We start from the raw sequence: 16660 nt of genomic DNA, 5'->3' as shown, positions 1-16660 counted from the left end.
CAGTGTAGCCATGGGTCCGGTTACCAATCCCAAATGCATTCAGGGCCACAAACCAAAGACTTTACCCTATCACTTATCTGCATTGTGGACCAGATTAGTGCTATTTTTCTGTTGGTCATTTGGTTGCAGGACTCTATTTAGTTTCTTGACATGCAAATGGAGGCACATTTATAATTTTGTATTCTTTGAATGGGGAGAAATTAGACCTTCGTTGTTGTAATTGGCTCGTGTCTATGGGCTTTATCTTCTGTTTTGTTTTGAGCAGGTTTGGACAGTAATTAATTTGTTTTGACTATCAGTTTTCACAGCTAATTGCAGACAGAACCCGAGGGGTGAAAAGAAAGGTACAAAAGGAATCAGAAATTTAAAATGTATTTATTTCATGTAAAACAATATTAGATTGTAGAGCAGTAACTTGAAGCTATTTATAAAAGCAAAATCCTCTTGGTTGAGGAACTAGAGAATCCAAGCTTTACCAAGATCTCTGTATATACTCTGACATTATTTCTACTTGGCAGCTGTAGTACATGCAACAGATTTCTGGTGAAATTATGTTGAAACCTCTTTTGACCATAAAGTCAAGAGTCCTGTTCATTTCCAGTCATGTCACACATCAATAATTGTCTTTTTACTTATCCCCCATTCCTTTAAGTTCCTTTGCCTTCTTCAGAGCTTTCAGGAGGGCAGAAACCAGCACCAGTGCAAAAGTTGGAATCAGAACTTATTGTCACGAACAAGTCATGAAATTCAGTGTTTTGTGACAGGATCATAGTGCAAACATTCATTTTATAAAGATCTTACAAGCTGTCCTTGAGCCATTGAGTGCTCGTCTTGAGGCTCCTGTACCTTCTTCCCGATGGTTGGATACAAAGTGAAGATGGCATGGCCTGGGCGGTGGGGGTCTTTGAGGATAGAGGCTGCTTTTTTTTCTTAAAGACAGCCTTGTGTAGATGTCCTCGATGGAGTGAAGTCTGGTGCCTGTGATGTCGCAGGCCAAGTCAACAACCCTCTGGAGTTTATTCTCGTCCTGAGAGTTGGCGCCTCAATACCAGGCAGTGATGCATCCAGCTAGAATGCTCTCGGTGACCTACTGAATCTCCTCAGATACCTCACAAAGTATAGCTGCTGGCAAGCCTTCTTTCTGACTGTATCAAAGTGAGGCTCAAGGACAGATCCTTGGAGATGTTGACCTGTAGACCCACCCACCAGGTCTTTAGATTAATATAAAATCTACCCCAGTACCTTTCAAGTTCAAAGCACATCTGAATGTCAGTGAAGTAATTTGCCTTTCATTATCAGCACATAATTCTACCAATAATTTTGAATGCCCATTAATTGCAATGAGTAAGAGAAAATTGTTTTGATTAGTACTACTTGGGAGTGAAAAAACAATTCATAGACTGGTTTTAATTTAGTTTAGTATGATTTGGAAATACCTTGGTAAGGTGGACTAAGACAGATGAAGTGTACAGAAAACTGTACATGTATTCAAACTTGTGATTGAAATGTAATGTTTATTTTTAGGTGACAAAACTGGTCAACAACTATCGGTCACATTCATCATTGCTTCATCTGCCATCTAAACTGTTCTATCATAATGAACTAAAGATGTCTATGGATCAGTCTGTGGCCAATACATTTTGTAACTGGGAAAAATTACCCAAGAAAGGATTTCCAATCATTTTTCATGCACTCCGGGTATGTGGTTGAGCATGATACATTTCCAAAGATTTTAAACCTTTTATAATTGAAATATTTTAGTTGCCACTTTTATTTTAATAGATTTAATGAAAATATTTTTCATAGGTTCAGTATTAATCTTGCATCCTACAAAAGTAAGAATATAATGTTTCATTTATCTCGGTCATCAGGGAGACCACGTCTGCAGTATCGTGTGCAAAATTAGTTCCCTTAATGGAGGATCAAGGTTCCTTTTATTGTCACGTAATAATACATTTTTAAAAAGTAACATACATGATATACTTCAACTTTTGTCTGGTATAAAGGAAACAAAGAGTCACCATGAAATTGGCACCCCTGACAACAGGAGAAAGAGTAGCAAAAGAGAGTCCCTTCAGAGTCACTGAGTCCATGGATTCGCCTTCAGCACCACTGTGCCCTTTGCAGTTGCACAGATTCCTGTTCAATTCATTGGGAACTCCAGATCTAAACCTCTGACATGATCAGGAAGCTTTCAGTAACTGAGGCCCTTCGAGACCCCTTCTTGCCCACAGTATCCTCTCGAATCCCGGTTCTGATACCTGATTCCTATGAGCCAGTCTCCAGTAGCCCAGAACCTGTGCAGGACTCCTGACAGGTTATGTGTGTCCTTCAACCCCTTGCTGGTCTGCTGCTGTGGTTACTATCCTATAGAGCCATCTCTTTTTCTCCTTCTCAATTGGGGATGTTCACCCTGTTTTTGGTGCCCTGCACCAGTCCGCTGCTCCCCAGAGTTCTGACTCATGACCATTGCTGAGCACAGGCACTGCAATGTTGGGCACAGACCCTGCAATTGCAGGATTTTACTTACAAACACCATTGGCTCCTTATAACAGGCTTTTTCTTTCTATTATTAACTCTGAATTAATATGAGAAGAATACTTGGGCATACATATTTTTTTCTCTTTTAGTGATATTAGTTCAATATTACCTTGGTGTCTTTCTTTTATTAAAGATATTGAATTATTAATCTTTATGGGGAAAAATTCATGAGAAATTTTCAACTAGTTATTGTTTCATTGGTACCCATAATAGAATTAATCATTGTCTGGAAGGGTAGCTCACATTTACATTTGCAGCAATGAAGTTTATGTCAACAATCCAGCAGGAAGAATTAATTGGGAATGAAATGTTATGGTTGGTTAAGTTTGTTGCAATTTCTTTTGCAGCTTTCTGGTTCAGGAAGGAAGGGCAAATTTTTTTTTCAAGGTTGTTATGTTTGTACTTTGTTAGTGAGGTGTGCTGTTAGACAGAATCAGACATACATCAGGTAAACACTGTACAACAGGCTTTAATCCACAAAGACTTCCACAGAGCCAGGCTGGCTGTGGCTGCAGCGACTCTGAGTGAGGCCTCGGGAGGCCGGCGCATGCTTATAACCCGGAGGGTGATTGACACCCGACCAGGTGGGGCTTGATTCATTCAGGCTGACTGATTGACAGCCGACCAGGTGTTGTCCTGTTCCCTTACACTCCTGGAGGTACAAAGGTTGCCCCCTGCAGTAGGCCGGTGGTGTACCCCACAGTTAGTATAATGAATTTTTACATCAGATCACCCATTTCTCATTTTTACTGTAAGGCTGCCATCTGATGGCTGGATAAAAGGTATGAATCATCTGATTAAAAGAAATAAGGTATTTTCACATATTGAAACAGCTTAATGCAACTATTATATTTTTACAAGAAACACATTGATAGTTCTGATAATTCCCTCCTTATGATAAAGTGGAAGGGGCAACACTTTCACTTCTCCTTCCAGGCTAAAGCCAGGGGGACAGGTAGGGTTCGATTCTTATTGATCAAAGTATTCCTTTTGTCCATCACAAAGTCATATCAGATATAAATGGTCGATATATTATTATCTCAGAGAAATTAAATAATAAAATAGTAGTTTTAGCTAATATTTATGTCCATAATGCAGATGATGAGATTTTTGTGAACTTTTTTTTAATATCGGATCTGAATTTATACTCTCTAATACTTAAATAGTTGGTTAGACCCTGCTTTTGATCATTCTTAAACCTGCTATAATGAATAAATACACTTTATTCATTAATTCTTTTCTATCAGATTATGGCATTTCTGACATGGCATTTTCTTTAAACAAACTGTAGTGAGTATTCCTTCTTTTCACACGTTCATCCAACATATTTGTGAATAGTTTACTTTCTTATTGATAATCAACCAATCCTGTAGTTAATCAAACTATACTAATATCAGATCATGCCCCTGTTGTGTTATAGCTTTTACAATTTTTCCTCATACAAAAAGACATTGACATTTTAATGGAGAAGCAGGTAACCTTTTCCTTTGACACAAACAATTCATCAGAAACTTTGAGTCTGATTGCTTGGGATACTACGAAAGCTTATCTGAGGGGGAAAATGATTTCTTAAATTGTGAATTTAAAAAGAATGGCCACTAAAGAGATTAGAATTAATTAATCAAATTGAACAAATTGACCAACAATATGCTGAAACCAAAAATCTTGAGTTATATAAAAAGCGTGTTGAACTTCAAGCTAAATTTGATCTTATTTCAATGTATCCAATTGAAAACCAATTGTTAAGGAGTAGGAATCAGTTCTACATGCATAGTGATATATCAGGCAAGCTCTTGGCTAACAATCTGAAAGGTTTTCCAGCCAAGTGGCAAATTATAAAGATTACTACAGATCATTCTGAGATAAATGACACATTCAGAAAATTCTTTTCTCAGCTGTACAACTCTGAATTTACAAACATTAATGATTCGATGGAAAATTTTCTGGATTGTCTAAATATTCCCAGGCTTTCTCTGGATGAACAAATGAGACTAGATGTGCCTATATCAGATGAGGAAACAGTTGCTGCTATTTCTTCACTACACTTGGGAAGAGCCCCAGGACCCGATGGGTTCCTTGTGGAGTTTTTCCAAATTTTTTTCTCATCTACTTTCACCTCATTTAAGTTTGGTGTTATCGAACTCGTTCAGACAAGGAAATCTCCAGCCAACATTTAATGGAAACTTGTACTTCTCTTATTGCAATTTTCCATTTAAGATCCAACTGAATGCTCCTCTTTCAGGCCAATTTTTTTATTAAATGTAGATGTAAAAATTCTGGCTAAAATTTTGGCCAGATGATTGGAGAATATTTTACCATCTGAAGAACAAACAGGTTTTATTTAAACAGGTTTTATTTAAAATCATTATTCTTACTTTAATATACGTCATTTTAGAAAAATTCAATTTTGGATCAGATTTTATTTTATGGATCTTTTCATTGATAACAATTTTCCGTCATTTGAACAGCTTTCTGGAAAGTTCAATTTACCAAATATTCTACTCATTTTTTTCAGATATCTGCAAATCAGACATTTTCTTAAATCTCAGAATTTTACTTGGCCACCTGAAGCAAATATTGTTGTTTTATTTAGGCTACAATATTTTTGCACAGGTTTAATATCTTATTATTTATGATAGGTTGGTGGGTCTGAGACATACCCTTCTCGTTAAAAATGCCTGGGAACAAGATTTAAATTTACATTGACAGAAGAAGGTTGGGATCTAATTTTTAAGATAGTTAATAATGCATCATTATGACCCTGACATTGTTTATTACAATTTAAAGTTGTTCATTGGGTTCATACGTCTAAAGTTAAATTATCTATTCATTCGTAAATCCTTGCTGTGATAAATGTAAGAGAGAAGAGGCTTCTTTAATTCATACATTTTGGACATGCCCTAGTCTTGAAAAATACTGGAGGGAGGTATTTAAAACTTTTTTTGAAAATTTTATTTATCATTTGTATCAATACAAAGTATAAATTCAATAATAAACCAGAAAATGATACAATAAATTTTTAATTTTTCTCCCCAACCCCCTCTCCCGCAAAAGAGTGAAAAAAAGGAAAAGAAAGAACACCTACTTCTACATGTATAATTTTATTAACATATATAATATTCATTGATTTTTTTCTAATTACGAACTGAGAGGGATGGGCAAAGTGGAGGACGTGGATGGACTTCTATTCATAAAAAGTTTCCAATTCAATTCCTTAAACTATGTAATTTTTTCTAAAGATATACAATTTTGCATTTCAATATTCCATCTATTTTTACCAAATTCTCAGTTTTCCATGTTACTGCTATACATTTCTTTGCTGTCAGTATTTAAAACTCTCTTTCATTTTAAATGTAAATTTGGAACCTAATCCTCTGGTTGTTCATTTTGGTGCAACTGGAGAAGATAATCCTCTTAACTCCAATTAAATGTTGTACTTTATCTTTTGCATCTCTCCTGGCTACATGAGTACTATTGTTTAGATGGAAAGATGCTGCCCGATCCATTCATGCTCAATGGTTGAAGGACATTATGTCCTGCTTAAATTTAGAAAAGATGTGATTCAAATACAAGGTTTCGAATGCTGTGGGGACCATTCATAACCTATAGACATAATATTATTTTCAAATCTTAATATTTTCCATTTTACTTCATGAATGAAGTACATATTTTCTTCAGTCATACACCTTTGGTTAGGGCATAGGGTTTAGAATCACGCTGTACGTGGAAAAAGATGCAAGTTTGGTTTATGATTGTTATATAGTTTTTCTGTTACCTAATTTGTCATATCATTCATATTTTGCACATCATAATTGTTTTCTATGTACATGCTATATCAAAATTAATAAAGATATTTTTTTAAAAGCAAAACAATATAATGAGTTTATTCAGGGGCATTGTACAATCTATCATAGTTTGGATGGAGTAGAGAGGAACTGTTTACTCTCCAATTGCCGAGAGTCTTTAAAATGTTCTTCAAGGCAATGGTTATGGAGCTTTTAACCTTGACTTTGGTTTCTGTTAGACCCTCCGTCTCTCCCTCCCTTCTCTGTCGTCTCCAGCTCTGCATTCACAGAGCATTCCTGATCAATTCTCAGGCTTCCTCTCCTGTCCACCTAAGGCCTATGCTCCTCCCTTGCCACCTCTTCTTCCCCTCTTATTCAGGTGCCTGCCTGCTTTAACAAAGGGCTCGGGCCTGAAACGTTGGTTATATAACATCACCACCTATGGAAGTGGCGGGACCTGCTCAGTTTCTCCAGTACTTTTGTGTTTTATTGGCTCTGCACTTTTCAAAATACTCCTCCTCTGTCATCCTGGCCTCATTCATGAGGCATTGAAATTGCCCAAAAGGCAGAGAAAATTTTAGACTGAATGAAAAGTGTTACATCCCACATATTTTAAAATTATGAAGGCATAAGAGTTTTAATGCATGAAACAAGGCAGTGTATTTTGTTCTTACTATGGGTTTGAACATTTTAAATAAATTGTCTTAAACCTTGCATCAGATTGTGCTGTTTGGCCTCAAGAAAAATGACAACACCACATGCTCTGAAGCAGCTTGATATCATCAACAGTGAATTTTTAGAATTCAGTGTGAAAGAGTACATGCATGGGTACCAGAAGTTGTTGCCAATTTCACTTTGTAATTATGGTGAAAACTCCATACGTAAATGGAATAATGAATTTCTAACCACCCAAATCTTTCTCAGTAATGGTGTCAAGAAAGTAACTTGTGAGAAGTTGATTTTACTCACTACCTTGTCACTGTATTTGTGTTGTGAAATACACAAAGCTGCATGGAATTATACAAGAAATACTCTTAGGGATATCAAAAATCTATTGCATTTCCTTGCAATGCTCTTCCATACTGTACAACTGTTTCAGGAAAGGATGTATGACATTTCATTACATTCAAGTATCAGATTCCACTTTTTTTATTGCTAATTATAATTGAATGCTTACATTTCAGGGAGACGAAATGAGGGAAGCTAATAATCCATCATGGTTCAACCCTAAAGAAGCAGTTCAGGTTGTGCGTTATTGCTGTCTGCTAGCAAAACTTTGCACGAGCCCAGTACAACCTTGTGACATTGGGATCATTACACCCTACCAAAAGCAGGTACATCCTAAAAATTGATATCTTTTCTGCACTAGTGTGACTTCATTAATTCATCTTTTGCTTACACCCACATGAAAGGATCTACATTGCAATTAACCTTTGATGTTTGTTTTACCTGTTAATAATGTTTTACTATTAAAGTTTTGTTAAGATAAAGGTTGAAAACAAACAGGTGGTAATTTCTTACAAAAATACATAGGAAAGCTTACAAGGGCAAATAACCAGACCTAATGCTGATTGTGAGCAAGATGCACAACACAGAATGAAAATCTTAAATTCCCCAGTCCTGGGGAATACAGGGAATGAAGCCCCTGTATAACTTTATTTTATGGACACAGGTACAAAAAATCAGAGTTCTCCTCCGAAGTGTTAACCTTGAGGACATAAAGGTTGGATCTGTTGAAGAATTTCAAGGCCAGGAGAAAATGGTTATAATTGTGTCAACAGTAAGTTCCACTGATTTAAGATATTGCCATTGAAGCATCTTTAATCCGTGTTGACGATTCAATAACATTCAATCTTAATCTGGAAACAGTCTCTCTTTTGCAACTCTACTAAAATTAAACTGTATAACCTGTACTTTCAGATTTTGCATTGTGATTAGTGTAATAGTGGTGCAATGTTTCAATATGGTACATTACTGTTTGCAAGATAAAGGAACAGAGGTAGGCCATTCGGCCCAGTGAGTCTAAACCATTCTTCCAATTGGTTCCAAATTCTGGTCTTCCCCCGATAATCCCTTGATACCCTGACTAACTGAATACCTACGAATTTCCTTTTCAAACTTACCCCCCTCCCCCCACCAGTTATTGCTCCTTCACAGCTCTATGTGGCAATGAATTCCACAACCCAGTGGCTAAAGAAATTTCTCCTCTTCTCTATTCTAATTCTAAGACTGTGTCGTCTTGTCCTGGATTTGCCCACCAAGGGAAATATCTTCTTCACATCTACTCTGTCCAATCCTTTCAGCATTCGATATGATTCTGAGATCCCCTCTCATTCTTCTATACTCCAGTGAATACAGTCCAAGAGCCACTAAATGTACCTCAAATATTACTCCTTGCATTCCAGGAATCATCCTGGTAAATCTTCTCTGTACTCTGTCCAACATCATTACATCCCATTAAGGTAAAGGGCCTGAAACTGCACGCAGTACTCCAAATGAGGTCTCACCAGTGCCCCATAGAGCCTCATCAACACCTCTTTACTCTTATACACTCTTCCTCTTGAAATGAATGTCAATATAGCATTCACTTTTTTTACTGCTGATCCAACCTGGTGGTTAACCTTTAGGTTATCCTGCATAAGGACCCCTAAGTCCCTTTTTACTTCCAAGTTTTGAATTTTCTCCCCATCCAAATAATAATCTGCCTGTTTATTTCCTCTTCCAAAATGTACATTTCTCAGCATTATAGCTCATCTGCCATTTCTTTGCCCACTCTCCTAAGCTGACCAAATCTCTTTTGGTTTCTTCATCACTTTGTACTCCACTACCTATCTTGGCCACAAAACCATTCAATCCATAATCTAAACCATCAATATTCAACACAGACCCCTGTGGAACACCACTAATAACTGGCAACCAACCAGAACAGGATCCCTTTATTCCCATCTTTTGCTTTCTGCCTATCAGCCAATGTTCCACCCAATCTAGTCCTTTTCCTGTAATTCCACGTGCTCTCATCTTATTAAGCAGCCTATTATGCGGCACCTTATTGAAGGCCTTTTGAAAATCCAAATACACAACATTCACAGCCTCTCCCTTATCCATCCTTCTTGAAATTACCTCAAAAAATTCCAATAGGTTGGTCAGGCAGGATCTTCCCTTCGTGAAGCCCCATGGCTTGGACTGATCATGTCATGCTCCTCGAGGTATTTCATAACATCATCCTTGAGGATCGACTCCAATAACTTTCCAACTACTGACGTCAGACCATAAGGCCTATAATTACCTTATTTCTGCCTCCCTCCTTTCTTAAACACTAGATCTACATTTGCGTCCTTCCAGTCCTCTGGAACCATGCCAGAGTCTATTGATTTTTTGGAAAATAATTTCCAATCCCTCCACGATCTCCAAAGCTGCCTCCTTCTGAACCCATGGGTGCACCTCATCCAGTGCAGGAGACATCTATCTTTAGTCTATTTAGCTTACTATCACCATCTCATTAGTAAACTTGACTGTACTTAATTCTATTCTCTGTGACTATCAGGTATGTGGCTATTGTCTTCCTCAGTGAAGACTAATGAAAAATACTCATTTAGTTCCTCTGCTATCTCTTGTTCAATCATATTCAAATTATATAACCGAATTTGCAGGTCACAGATAAATCTGCATCTTTATAAGTTTGAATAACAAGATAATGTTCTTGAAGTACTGAACATTGAAGCAATATTGAAATTGCGGTCCTTATGTCTACTCTTATAGATCAAAATAAATGCTGGATTTATTTGGGGTGAGGTGGGCAGATGAGTTCTGGTTGTATGGAGATATAGGTAATGGTTTATACATGCTCAGTAGAGGTGGATCAACCTCCCATATTTCATTGCTTTGCAGGATTACTTTTTACACAGTAACCTATTTCACTTTGTTCTTGGAGAGGATATTGAAAGTAGATCAGATCAAATAAGTATATTGCATTTATGGTTTTTTTTCTATTGGATTGCCTTTTTGATAAATTTTGCAAAAAATTTACTTGTTGCCAAGGTACGATCCAATGAAGAAAATCTGTATGAAGATGTGCGTAATGTTTTAGGATTTCTTTCCAACCCAAAAAGATTTAATGTGGCAATCACCAGAGCTAAAGCATTACTGATCTTGGTTGGGAATCCTCATGTTCTCCTCAAGGTGGGTAGAATGAATTTTGATTTTGTTTTAATGCACATCTGCACAACATGGTGTAATAGTAGTATTAATGTTACATGCATGTCATTGATCCTAAAATAGTTGAATGAAAATTGACCTAGGCATTTTTTAAACTGACATTAATGAAAGAGTAAATATCATTTAAATTAACTAGTACTCCCTTGATGCTATTATGGCAATCATAAAGATTAAAGCTGTTTTAAAAATATGTAAATCATTACAGGATCCATGCTGGGCTGCACTTCTGGAATATTGCATTTCAAATGATGCATATACTGGTTGCAATCTCCCAAGTGAACTTCTATCTCTGACAGTAAGTTTGTTCCTATATTGCCATTTAAATTGAGCTAACAATTCAGCTAAACCTTTTCAGGAAACAAACTATCCATAGATATCCAATACAAACTTGATTCCCACAACTTCCTGGATTATACCTCTTACTGTCTCTTGAAAGGAAATAAACCCTTCTCTAAATTTATCTCCCTTTTTCCAGGATGTCCCCTTTAATAAACATGGATCCCCTCTTCTGCCATGAATAAACCACATCCTTCTGGTCCCCACTTTCCTCCGGGTCTCCCACTGATTTCAGTACTATAAACTACACCTTTCCCTACCTATCCACTTTATGGATTCTCTCACCATTCACCCATTTAAGGATATCTGCTGAAATTACAACTACAAAACTTGTCCCAACATCTACCCTGTCATCTCTGTGCAGGGAGACAAACAGACTTTCCAGGTGAGGCACAGCTTTACATGGACATCATTCAACCTTGTGTATTGGGTGTTGGCTTTTTACTTTGATGAGACCAGACATCTGTGCTTGGTGGTTCTAAACTTGAACTCAGAATAGCAAACAATTTCAGTTCCCTTTACCATTCCCACACAAATGTCTATCCTCAACAGCCATTGCTGTTAGAACCATAGAAACAGGCCCCTTCAGCCCTTCTGTGCTGAACCATTTTTTCCTAGTCCCACTGTCCTGCTCCAAGTCCATAGCCCTCCATACCTCTCCAAATTCATTAAAATTGAGCCCACATTCATCATCTCAGCTGGCAGCTCGTTCCACACTCCCACGACACTTGATTGATTTTTTTTCCTAATCTCAGTTAATCCTTGCTTTGCATTATTTCCATCTCTTCACCTACTTTTTTTTAAACTAATTCTCCCCACCCAACACCTGAAGTCAAGTACAATCCAATAAAACAGTGTTCTCAAACAAGCAATACATATGCAGGATAAATATGTATGTGTGTTCCTCAGCCTGGTGGTGGTGGCTGATGCTCCTGGATCTCTTTCCCGACAGGAGCAACTGAAGGATGCTGTGTAGGGTGGAAGGGTTCCTCAATGATTTTGTGCATCCTCTTCAGACAATGATCCTGGAAGATCATATTGATTGGGGGAGGGAGTGAAGAAAGACTCCAGTGATCCTCTCTGCCACTCTTATGGTCCGATGGATTGACATCCAGTCCATTTCTCTCACCACGATTAAAGGATCCTGAGCTAAAACTTTGACAATTTCTACTCACAGATGCTATCTGGCCTGCTAATAGTAAGCTGCATCTGTGAGCATCCTAGTGAAAGAACAAATACAGATTAAAGTGAAAATAACAAGAGTAAACAAAGTAAATGCACACACACAGGCAGACAGAAAATCCATTGATATGCTTGGATAGAAACTCAGAACTATTTAACTGGCCACAATAGTGTTAACTGGGGACATTCTTTGATTTCTGAGTCGCACAATTGAAGATGGCTCAATTTCTCCAGTCTCCAACCCCCATTGTTGAGCTTCTGGGTTTTGTCCTCTCACTCCAAAATGAATATTTGTTGAAAAATAGAGGAAAGAGCAGCATGGAAATAAATGGAGAAAGTCTCAGAAGACTATTAATGCCACTGATTCACTAGACAAATTTCTTTTGAAATGTTTGCTTCCTGAAAAAAATAATTGGGGAATTTATTATTGACCGCTTCAAGCTGAATGCAAAGATAGTATCAGTTTTGCATAGGAAATTGAAGAAACTAACTTTTATTGAATTTAGCATTAAGCGTCTACTCACGTGACAGCTGTTGTGGCATTGACGAGACATTTCTGCTGTATTGAATCTTCCTGAAGATGATAAATGCTATCATTAAGAGCATAGTTTCTGTATATGCGAGCTTCTTTTATTTTTAATCCTGTGGTGGAAGGCCACATCTGCATTATCACCTGCACTGAGTGCATGCCCAGGCATGTATTGACTGACCAAAACAGCTTGCTTTGTGGCCAATATCCCAGTAGATGGTCTATTTTGTAATTTCCTGTCAATATTTTATCTTTTTTTCCAAAAAAATACATAATAGGAAACTTTTAAGGTGATTTTCATGATCACCAGTGTTATTTATCAATGCTGGGTATATGCAGTCCTACTAAAGCTAGGCTGAGCAGATCATGTAATGGAGAGAAACAATACCTGTAGCTTCTGAAATGTTAAACAAGCAAAGAGTTGCTGGATGAACTCAGCAGATCAGAGAATCCATGGAGAGGAATGGTCAATGTTTTAAGTCTGGACCTTTTGTGACTTCAATTTGATTGGTTTATGTAGTGTTTATTTCAAGATATTCTAAATGCAATCATACATTAGTTCTTTGGTCCCTCTTCCCATAAGCAAATCCATGAAAGACCCCATCTATAAAATTCACTTGCCTCAGAAGCACTTGTATCACTTTTTTTCTCATCTTCAGGTGTGATTCGTGCACTGTTGTCAAAAGGACCCGCTTTTAAAAATCTACAGCGTTACCAACAAGAAGACTCCATCAAAATCTTGCTGATTTTGGTTTTCAATTGTACCTTTAGAGGTTATCCTTTATTTCTTGAGACTTGTTTTGCCATTGGGATGTATAAAATAAGATGAAATAGTTAAGATTATGTATGTTTCATAGTACCACTCTGTAACTGTTGTACATTCTAACTATTGCATCCATTTAAAGAGGAAAAAGAGAGCTTTAATATTTCTCCAATTCATTTTTTTTTAAAAACATTTGCAAATGAAAACAATTGGAATTGCAGATTCTTCAGTCTGAATCAGGCCACCAGAGGGAGCGCTGACACAAGGCAAAAAATTAAACCTTTTGAAGAACTGAATTTTAAATTATCAAATAGAGTGCAGGGTGCCCTTTTAAAAAAAAATGTGGGCTTCAGCTTCAAAACCCCTTGTTGAACAAACGACATTAAAACATCTTACAGATAAAAATGTGACTTGTATCTTGAATTCAAGTAAATAGACATACAGCAAGACTTGTCACTAAAATATGCCTTCTGGATGAACTAGGATTACTGTGGTGGAAAATGCATTGAAAGTAGCACTCCCCTTTCTCACACAGACCTCAGGTGGACAGCTGGTACGCTTAGTTCTTGAGTAACAACGAAAACCATCGATTCATATTACAATATTCAAATAACCTTTCAGCTAGAAGAGTTTTAACCTACACATTTTAAAATGCAAAGTTAATTAAAGGACTTGTTTTAGAATTGTTGTACAGATGAGCTTTTGGATTTGGGATACATTTTGTAAAGCTTAGAATTCTCTTGATATTAGGACACAATCCTTTAACAGACTAATCCAGTAATACCAGTTTGAAATTTACACATTAATAACTCTTGATTCTCTTTAAATTTATGTTAACAAGTTGCTGCTCACCCAATCCTGTACAGTAAAACTAATCCACCACCAACTATTTGTGCATCTCATTCTCAGTCATAATTCCCACGTTTTGTTCACTGGGACCCCTGTTCTTGCATTCCTTTAAAGCTCACCTGGTTGTTTCCTACATTCCATGATTTCTCAAACTCCCTTTAAACAGTTTACTGGAAACATTCCCCCCCCCCCCCCCACTGTATAATAGTTAAATGGGAGTATTGACAGGAATTTTACCCAATTATCTGGTGTTGGGAGTTTTTAATTTAGACATTCATCACAATAACTGACCATTTTGGCCCCCCGAATACATCCCACCCATTAACCTACACTTCCGATAAGTTCCGAACAGTGGGAGGAAACCAGAGCCCTTGGAGAAAACCCATGCATATGTGGGGAGAATGTACAAACTCCTTACTCTGTGGGATTTGTTCTTCAGTCCAGTCCCGATCACTGGCACTGTAAAGGCATTACACCAATCGTGCCACCCAGGTTTTCTGGATGGAGGTCTAAAGCAGTTAGGATATTAAATTTCTACAGTACTTTTTTTTAAATCAACCCACCATTCCATATATTCTATTAAATCTCTGAACAGTTTCCAAAGTATTTATACAAGACCAATACAGCATTTAATTGCTCCTTCTAACTAAAACACAGCCTCATTGTATGTATTTACACAGTACTGTCCCTCCATACTAACTTTGTGAAAATTGTGCAGTATCACTCAAATTCCTTTGCATCCTTCTCAACATTTAGATAAAACTTTTCCCCTTGCCAAAATAGAGTTCACATTTTCTCACATACTTCATTTGCCAAATCTTTGGCCATTCGTTTAACTTGTAGTCCTTCACAGAATCCTACATGTTCATAACATCATTCCTGTCTTCTGGCATTGGAACAAATTTAGTGACAAAGTTAGGCCTCATGCAGTTTCCTCACACCACCCAGCCTTCTCCCTTGGAGATTTTCCATACTTTTTGTGGTCCCTTTTATTGTCAGGTGTTACAGATTTTTTTATATAAATATGTATTTAAAAGAGAATGCAGGGGTTCAGTGTAGGTCACTTCACAGAGTAACAAAACATTATTTACAATGCAAGAACTTTGCTGTAGCCAGACATTAAAAGCAATGGAAAAAATTTCAAAAGCAGGTGCAAATGATAATGTCCACACCCAGAGGCATGGGTTTAGAGCCTTAGGAGGAGGTTTGGTTTATACAAGGAGAGAGAAAAGTCCCACAGTAGCTTTTGAGGCTGCAACATGGCAGGCTTGTTGAAAACCCCATTTTAAAGACGGGTTCTGAGTTCAGCCTGTTGAAAACCTTTGTTGTCCTTGCAAGAGGAGATGGCTAGCTAGTTTTTCTCCTTAAATAAGGGAAGCAAGAGGAATTCTGTGGTGACCTGGAAAAAAGAGGTTATCATTTGGAAAACCCATGATGGGGCAAGTTTCTTTGGCAAGACACTGGTGACTGTTTGTCTGCGTCCAACGAGCAACAAATATCTCTCTGAAACCAACAAGAACTTTCCTGAGCGGTAACCATTTACCTTTAAGCACCAGAGCTGATGAAGATTCATACATGTTAAATTCTGTACACAGTATAAGAATTACCTGATACTGGTGAACTTCGAGAAGTGAATGATTGGACTATTAAAGCAAAGAACTTTCCTGAACAATACACATCACATACACATGCGCTTAGAATTAGAAGGGGGTGGGGGGGTTAAGTTAATAGTAATAAGTTAAAGTTTGATCCTGTTTTTATGTTTAAAGAAAATTAAAAGCAACTTTTGTTTAAGTAACCATTTGTCTTGGTGAAATTTCTATTGCTGCTGGGTTTTGGGGTCCTCTGGGCTGGTAAAAATGTAACAGTAGCGCTGTTAAAAATGTAATATACATAAGGCCATAAGGCAGAGTCAATCACTGTGAACATTCGCGGCCCCCCTAACAATTGGAGAAAGAGAAACTGAAGAGTGCCACACAGTTACTGAGCGTCTGAATTTGCAGCTTCACTCTCCAGTTCAACCCATTGGCAATCTAAACCTCCAATACAATCAATAAGTCCAAGGCTTTTCAATTCTTCAGCACCCTCTCTATACATTGTTCCCATGAGCCAGTCTCCTGCAGCCTGTGTGCCCGAGGGGGGCTCTGCTGCTGTGTTTACCATCCTGGTAAACAAGCTTCTCATTCTCAGCAAAGGTGCTCTCTCCTAATTTTGGTGCCCTGTGCCAATTTGCTGCTCCCCCGAAGTCTGCAACCCCTCACAGTACACTGCCCAGCACAGGCTCCTTTATCAGGCCATTTGAAGCCTGCATAGGGCCATCAGCATTAAGACTGGGTGGTTGGACCCTACGAAGCAGAGTTGATCTACTCTCCCCCCAGGTCTGCACCAGCGCTACTGTTACAGCAGCTCTGATCCACTAATTCCACTCCTGTTACTGCTTCAAAGAACTCCAAAGTTAGT

At 37.7% G+C, this 16660-nt stretch overlaps 1 protein-coding gene across 6 annotated transcripts in view; it reads left to right on the top strand.

The window, feature by feature from the left end:
* The window catches only part of mov10l1 (Mov10 like RNA helicase 1), a 50395-nt gene extending 36654 nt beyond the window's left edge, over positions 1-13741 (top strand). For 5 of the 6 annotated variants that reach the window (XM_069909413.1, XM_069909416.1, XM_069909414.1 and 2 more), the window contains 6 exons: positions 1525-1698; positions 7511-7660; positions 7999-8106; positions 10365-10505; positions 10747-10836; positions 13248-13741. In XM_069909413.1, coding sequence (XP_069765514.1) covers positions 1525-1698; positions 7511-7660; positions 7999-8106; positions 10365-10505; positions 10747-10836; positions 13248-13253 — 669 coding nt within the window. In that variant the 3' untranslated portion in view covers positions 13254-13741. The remainder of the gene's footprint in view (positions 1-1524; positions 1699-7510; positions 7661-7998; positions 8107-10364; positions 10506-10746; positions 10837-13247) is intronic. The other variant, XM_069909412.1, reaches the window with a different exon arrangement.
* The last annotated feature ends 2919 nt before the right edge of the window (positions 13742-16660 follow it).

The sequence above is a fragment of the Narcine bancroftii genome, chromosome 13 (genome assembly GCF_036971445.1).
Source record: "Narcine bancroftii isolate sNarBan1 chromosome 13, sNarBan1.hap1, whole genome shotgun sequence".
NCBI lineage: Eukaryota > Metazoa > Chordata > Chondrichthyes > Torpediniformes > Narcinidae > Narcine > Narcine bancroftii.
This window is presented reverse-complemented; position numbering and strand designations above follow the sequence as displayed.